At 35.0% G+C, this 8037-nt stretch overlaps 1 protein-coding gene across 2 annotated transcripts; it reads right to left on the bottom strand.

Annotated features, from left to right (window-relative positions):
* Nucleotides 1-289: 289 nt before the first annotated feature.
* LOC110647399 (uncharacterized) lies at nt 290-7973 on the bottom strand. 2 transcript variants are annotated; one of them, XM_058144373.1, is made up of 10 exons: nt 7484-7973; nt 6496-6883; nt 5738-5935; nt 5368-5589; nt 4452-4518; nt 4110-4316; nt 1946-2037; nt 1501-1683; nt 1286-1422; nt 290-667 (listed from the first exon to the last, which is right to left on the bottom strand). In XM_058144373.1, exons 1-10 carry the CDS (start codon nt 7624-7626, stop codon nt 433-435), a joined length of 1872 nt encoding a protein of 623 aa, XP_058000356.1. In that variant the 5' UTR covers nt 7627-7973; the 3' UTR covers nt 290-432. The 2 variants fall into 2 exon arrangements, with proteins under 2 accessions (XP_058000356.1, XP_058000357.1); XM_058144374.1 differs by lacking the exon at nt 290-667 and adding an exon at nt 712-985.
* Between the last annotated feature and the right edge of the window lie 64 nt (nt 7974-8037).

Raw genomic sequence — 8037 nt, 5'->3', positions numbered from 1 at the left:
TAAAAAGTTCTATAAATAATTAAGTTTTTTTTTAAATTTAGAAAAAAAATTAATGATTTAAAAAGCATTTTATTCATTAAAATGAAATTTATTTAACGTCATTAATTAACACTAGTAATTTTAAATTTATTTGATCAAAAGTATTTATTTGATTATTGGGTACTAATTTAAGGGAGAAAATGATATTTTTGCCCATGCATAATGAATCTGATTATATCCCCGTGCATTTTTTTCCTTTTTTTAAATAGTCCAATATAAATAAATAAATAAATAATAGGAAAAGCAACAATAAAACCAAAATTTTGTCCTCCAGAATTTCCGTGGGATTCATTGGTGAAGATGCATAAAACCCACAACCCAATCAAAACGAGAATGCATTTCACAAACTTTGCATTTTTCAAATCTAATTCTCCAAAATGTAAACATGCTTCATCAGGCTGAGGTCATCTCCAGCTCACTGCGTTCATAATCAGGAAGAACAATTCCCTCAGAGAAAATAAATTTCTTTGTTGCACCAAAAATATTGGCTATCTGCAGAACCACAGTTTGTGATGCAGTGGCAGTTGGCTGGAGGGATGCTGGAAGGGAAGGCACACACTCAGGGTGATATTCCTTCTTGCCAAAACACGGTCCATACAGTGTCAACACTGCTCGACAAAATAAGAATCTGCAAAATATAAAAACAACTTTCATCCAACAATCAACTGTGGATATTTTAAATGTTTTCTATGTCACCTTTTCAAAGCCCACAATACTCGTCAAATAGTGTTTGCCAATGTATATAACTTCATAAAATGTAGAGAAGATCTCAACTGCTGGGGATTGATGTATACAAAATTCCAAGGGCCATTGCCGTTCGTATTACCATATGGGATACCCTGGCCCAAGCCATGATATTCAGCAACATGAGAAGTTGGAAGTTCTACGACTGATGACAATTGACGAACCATTTCAACCAAATACTTGAGCTCAGTATTAAGGCAGTCTGGCACATGAGCTTTCAAAATAAATCCAGATTTTAAATCCAAGTGCAAATCAGAAAATCAGAAAACGCCTCAACTGTTGTAGAGGAGCAGGGCAAAGATGGCATTTGATTTCATAATGAGAAGGGTTTCACATATAAATGCTACTCAAATTGGGAAAGCTTGTGGATAGCCTTATAGTATGACAATTGATGCATCTCTTTCTCTAGGTCAGCGCAATTTGATGGCTTTGTTAACAGTTTATTCTGCACATGCCTACAAAATTTAAACCTAGCAAAAAGAGAAACACAATTGAATGGTACCTCAATAAAAGTCGCCTCAGGAATGGATCTCCTAAAATTTGTGCCCAAACAGGATCTAGAGTGTCCAAAGTTGCTAATGCTGATCCCCAGTCATTCAAGGATGAAGAAAGCAATTTCTCAACCTTGTTGTATGTATCCTAAAGCCCATTCCATCCATCAATATATAGTACAAACTCAACTACCAAGTAGGAAAGCACGTAGGTGTTAAGTCTCACCATTTCAATATCAGAGCCTGACAAACCAACCAACAGACAAAAAGCCTGCAAAGGAGTTGTCAGAAAAAGAGTGAAGAGACTACCACTCTGGTGACGAGAGGATTCGGCTGCAGTGAGGGAAATTGAACAGCTAGGAGATATGAGGATTGCAGCTGGCTCTCCTTTCTCAGCTCCACTTATAGCCTGCAAACATTTAAGATTACAATATTGTGGAGGATACGATAGTTAACATTTTCAAATGGAAACCAATATCCTATCTAGTACACAAGGACAATTTGGGGGCAAAATGGCTATGCATATGCGGAGAGCAAAACTAAGATGCCTCCAAAAGAGAGAAGAAATAAAAGCTTTTTAGCTAGCTTTTACCAAACTTCAGCCAGCATCAGAAACAGCAAAAAAATTTTGCACTCATGTAATAGCAAAGACTAAGAATTGACAAACTTGCCTTGAATGCGTCACTGACATCACTGTCGATAACTATAAATAGAGGCCTTCTTGTAAATGGAACTAAATCAGTAGGATAAATGCTGTTTAATCCTGGAAAAAGCATAATTTAGTGTCAGAATAAATGACAACTCCCCAAAACTTACACGCAGTAATGTAATGGCCAGCTTAATTCCATTCAACAATGTGGACTCTAGATCACAATTATTTTTCCTACCATAAATGAACGGTATACCTAATCTGCATCCAAACAATATCAAATAATAATCAGAATTATATAAACTTAGTTAGACAAGTAGAGCACATTGGGTTAGAGGATAGAAATAAAAGGAGGAGTAGACCTAAACTGACTTGGAAAAGAATAGTACAACATGACCTAAAAACATTACACATTTCTGAAGATTTAACCCAAAATCGCTTAGAGTGCTTAGAGTGCAGAAAGAGAATCCATATAGCCAACCCAATAAATTTTTAGAATAAAAGCTTAGTTGAGTTGAGTATATAAACTTAGTTGCCTCAAGTGCCCAGTATTACAGTGAGAAGAACAGTGTAGGCAAAATCAATGTCCCCATCTTGATTATCTTCAATTGCATCTCAGATGTTTAAGTCCTGGTTTTGTCTTAGCTCGGTTATGCCTGTTATGATGTTTGAGTTGTCAATGTGTTGGAGAGGAGAAATGAGGAGGTCACTGAAGAAAGGCTTTTCTGTGCCCTTTCTAGAGTTATTGGATGTAATGGTTCTTCATATTATTTTTTTCTTCTTCCTTCCTCCGATGATGATGATGATAATAATAATAATAATAATAATAATAATAATAATAATAATAATAATAATAATAATAATAGTGGCATATTAAGCTTTTTTTCGTTCATATTTCTCCTTAAGTCGTTTTTTGTATAATAATATACTTCCCAGCATGGTTAGGTGGCATCCCCTTCTTTTTGGTATTCTAAGAGGATGTTTGGTTTAGCTAATGAAAATTAACTTAAAAGTAAATAGTGCTTTCAAGCTAATATTTGCTTATATTTAAAATTTTACGCAATTATATATTTGGTTAAAGTACTTATAAGTAACTGACATATTTAGTAAAAATAGCTTATAAGCATATTTATTATTAAAATTACTAAAAAAGATATTAAATAAGATAAGAGGTGAAATTATAAAAATTAAATAAGAATAACATGGTAAAATATTTAGTCCAATAAGCTTATAAATACAAAAATGAAAAGTTGGTCGACTTTTTTTTTTTATAAACTCAACTTATAAGCCCAAAAAATATTGTAAACAAACAGATAAACTTATTTTTAGAGCTTATAAACAGGTTTAACAGGTTACAAGCTAAGACAAATACCCTCTTTATAACACATTATTCGTTAAAGAAATGCATATAGATTTAAGTAAATCATGAAAAACAGTTAAAAAAAAAAAACATTTCAGTGTTCACCTACATGGATTTATATGGTAGTTAGTCATCAATGAGCTTTTTAATGTAGTCTACTTATTAGTTTTACTAGGACCTGAAGCAGCTAGGTAATAGGTATAAGTACTAGCAATAATAGATAAAATTTCTTGGAACCTATTACTTTTAAGAAAAACATGAAAAAACATTATAAAACAGGAAAATAGCAAACATATAAACACACAAGCGCTCACACACACACATAGTTATTAAAGGCGAGCCTCAGGCTCAAGGCTCACCAGACTCGAACTCTAGCGCCTTATGCGCCTAGGTGTGCGCCTTTGTTCCAGGCACAAGGTTCTAAAAATGCATGTTTTCTTTATTTCTATCTTTAGCAAGCACTTTCATTAGCAAAAAGAACAACCACTTAAACTCAAATTAGCAAACCTAATTCAAGATATATGCCAAAGGAAAAAAAAGAAAAGCATCACATTTATTTGATTTTTATGAACTTTTTAAATTTTTTACTTTTACGCCTCACTTTGCTCAGGCATGCTCCTGAGCCTTGCGCCTTGCACCTAGGCTCCAGGATTGCGCCTTGAGCCTTTAATAACTATGCACACACATAAAGAATGTAGGATTATACACATAATTGCATTAACTTGACACAAAAGAATTAATTAGGCTATTGCATGTAAATGGAAATTTGAAGATTTGTGACCAAACGGGTGCATGGAAGTGAAACTTTTCATGATGTTCTAAGTACCTCCATTTCCACGAGAACCAAAATACAGGCAGTCTCCTCTACTTCGCCTTGACGATGGATTTGAAGAATTACTCGGTGAACTAAATGGAGATGTGGATGTTGCGTCCGAGTAGATGGTATGAGATTGAAAGTTCCTCACAGCAGTCTCAGCAGTGTTGAGAGAAGTTCCAGCAGCAGAGGGAGATGAAATAGTTTGTCCAACCCTTCCTGAAACAAAGTAAATGATGTTAAGAGGCATGAAGATCTTGTACTTCTATAGTAGAGAAGAGAAGGGGGAAAAAAAAAAAGAAAAAGAAGAAGAAGAAGAAACAATGGACTCCAAAGTAAGGCAAAACATGCAACCTGACGCTGACAAATATATTAGAAGAACTCCATCAGCAGGTAGCTCCTCACAAATCATACCCAGTACCTGCCCAGCGAAAGCACAAGCCTATGTATAAATTGGATTTCAATGCCATCTAAAACAGTATTAAAAAAAAAAAAGTCGTTGTTGTTGTCATATTCTGAAGAGGCATTACATCAATTAGAATTGTTAAATGAGTAGGTAAACACTTGTGTGAGTGCATGTCTTTGTGGGCACACTATAACACAGTGCGTGCATATAAAAGAACACTCATTTATAATTCGTGCTTAGGCATCCAATGTATAAATGTCTTAACTCCTGAAACTACAGTAGTCTGTAACTCAAGATTCCTAAATGGATGAGCACCTCACAGCCTTGGTTCACAAGACAACATCTCTATGCAATTAAGACATTTGTGTTATCAGCTCAGAGCCTCAGCTCGTCAAAGGACTGGAATCTTCCTAAATCCAAAGAGAACAAAAATTAATATGACTGCTGCCAAGTTCAATAATCTGAAAACAGGAAATTTCATCCATCTTGATGATATGATGAGTGCTAAAATCAATTTGCAGAAACCTCATTTTTTTAGCTGTTATTACCATTAAACCATCTTTGACCTTTGAATTCACCATTCTCCAATCAGAAATCAAGAGAATCAACCAACATGAAAGTTGTCAAAGCATCAGATCCTTGAATTTCCAAGTTCTAAGGTAATCAAAAACATTGAGAAGTTTACATATTTCAAAAAAACCATTTTAATCCTGAAATTATTAGTTTAATACTGGACCATCCCAATGCATGTGAATTTCAGATTTTTAATACATATCTGATTAGGATGTTCCATAAACATTTAGATCAATATATGAAAAACAGGTAACCAAGGAGCATAAATTTGATGGTATATATCATACTCACGGCTAAAAAATGTGTCACAGAAGGACGATACAAGACAGCTTTCCGTGAATTTGCAGGTAAAGTAGGATCAGTTATATCCTGGGAGTAGTTAATGCGACTAGGCCCTGGACCCCCATTCTGACCAATTTTAGTACAATTTGACTGGTAAAATGAACCACTTGGCTCCCACTCGAGGCACTGAAGCATCCTGAAGGTGTCTAAAGTGAGCTCAGAAAACTTAACCTGATTCAGAGAAAAACCAATAAATGAAAGGAAAAACTCACAAGAAGTTAATGCAATGTATTTAACAATATCAGGGAAATTAATTATCAGAATCAGAACTATATATGCAAGAATCTCCAGTTTGTATGGGAAAAAAGAGGTACCAAACCTCATTATGATGGTAGCTACTCAGTATTGCATCTCGTAATCTTAAGTTTCTCCTTGTTGCAATGCGTGGTAGTGAATCTGGATGAGGGTCCAGTACAAGACTATATCTTAAAGGCCTGATATTCATAAAAGCTGTGTCAGCTTTCAAAAATCTAATTATTTCCTGAATCACCAGCTTCCATTCTTTAAAGTCAGTTTCCTGGAGACAAGATTATTCCAAGGCCATACTAATCAGTCGATCTGTCTACAAGTGAACAAAAGTTATTTGAAATTCAAACATCCATCATCTAGGATGGATAAATCACCAAAACAGATATAAAGCATATCATCAATTCTTTTTGAACTTCAGTATATCATTATCATCAGTTTAAAATCTCAAGAAATGCAACTGCTTCATTGCTGTAATGAAAATAGTGGCGAACGCTAATGGTCACAGTATATTATGAGTTCAAGATTTCACATACAACAACATTGTTCCATTGCTTATTGTTAATTTTGACTCTCCAAAAACTTGATGTACAATCACAACATAAAAACAAACTTGGAAAACAATAACAAATAAATGAGAGATATCTTTTCCTTGTCTTCATTATCAAAATTCAATTTAAGGAAATAAAGTATTGTACCAAAAAATATATAGAGCAATTTGCATCCATAAGTGATCGAGATAAGGCCCGGGAAATATGCATCGATGGAACAAGAACAACATATAATACCAAGACAATGATGCATAGAAAGGTCAATAACAAGATCAATAACCTGGAATGTCCCCCTGCATTCATCAACCAACATTTTGAGTTGATTAACCAACTGATGCACCATTTCTCGTCGGTTCAAAACCAGGCACACCATTAAAAACCTGGCAAAAAACCTCAGCTGTTTGTTTGCAAGATTTAGATCTTGAAACAAACCATCCTTGAAATATTCTCGACTCAGTATGGCTTCATAGAATATATATGACTCTGACAAATAACCTGCATCACTTGTCCGCATATATTGCCCATAATAAAGCTGAGCAATTCGAGATGCAATTTCCCCAATCTCCCATCTCTTAAGCCCAGCTTCCACGAGCTTCTGTCGATTCTCTTGTTGAAACTTCCACAATTGTGTATACACCTTGAATACCTTGTAAAAATATGTATCATACCTATGAACAGAACCAAATTCAATAACAATATTACCCTTTCAGAATACTGAACTGCAACAGGGCTACCTCATGCTAATGCTATTGGAAAACCACAACTTATTTCCCTGGTACTGTGGTACACGCTATTGAGAAATGATGCATTCACCTAATAACAAAACTATTATACACATTTGAAAGTGGAGGAGGAAATTGCTTCCTTCTCTGTTTGGAATCGAAGAAGAAGAACAAACCAACGCCTGAAACAATTAATTTCCCAATTTCCTATCGATCAGTGAAGAGAAAATATCAAACGATTAGCAACAATACCACAGCATTTCAATTGAGGAAGTACAGTTTTATTCCTCAATCAGAAAATTCACTTAAATCCATTAACCCATATATTTCCTTAAACCTAAATCAATACATAGTGCCTAAACCACAAATTGCTAATTAGCAGTTCCCAACATTTCTCCATATTTGCTGGTAATGAGTAAAATCTTACTAGTAAAATGATAATTTTTAATTAAAAAAAAAAACCCGAATCGAAAACAAATTTACAGGAATCCAAAATTTCCTTTTCTCAGCGACCAAACAGAAAATGAAGAGACAGAGGGAGAGAACCTGTTTCGTTCATAATAGGGCAAGTCTCTGATCTTAGAGAACTTCTTATCTGCTTTCTCCACCAGAGACCAATACACTTCACTCACTGGAATATTACTAGCACTGGAATTCTCGCTTATGATCTGCTGCTGCTGCTGTGACATTTGTTTCTTTCTCTGACTTAGCCCTAAATCAAGGAGAAATTACGCTCGAAGAATCACATAACCATGCGTATTTGATCGTTTTTTTCAATTTCTCAGGTCGTTTTGAATGATCTGGTCCTGATCGATGGATGGTATTGGTAGGCAATAGCAATAATATTATTTTTACAACAAGGAGTAGTGGAGAATAATAAAGATGACTTTGAGAACTGGGAAAAGAGATGATGACGGGAAACGGGGTAATTCCGGTGGAGTGAGGGTGAGAGTACTCAGACGGTAACCGGAGGTGGAAGGGAATGTATAGAATGTGGGGTCCAATGCTTCCGGTCCGGCATTATCCATTAATCATTATTCCTTTCCCGCAAATTTGTATAAAGAAATTAATTTACCAAGTTAACTAGCACTCCCTCCGTC

The sequence above is a fragment of the Hevea brasiliensis genome, chromosome 3, assembly GCF_030052815.1.
Source record: "Hevea brasiliensis isolate MT/VB/25A 57/8 chromosome 3, ASM3005281v1, whole genome shotgun sequence".
In the NCBI taxonomy this organism is placed as follows: Eukaryota; Viridiplantae; Streptophyta; class Magnoliopsida; order Malpighiales; family Euphorbiaceae; genus Hevea; species Hevea brasiliensis.
This window is presented reverse-complemented; position numbering and strand designations above follow the sequence as displayed.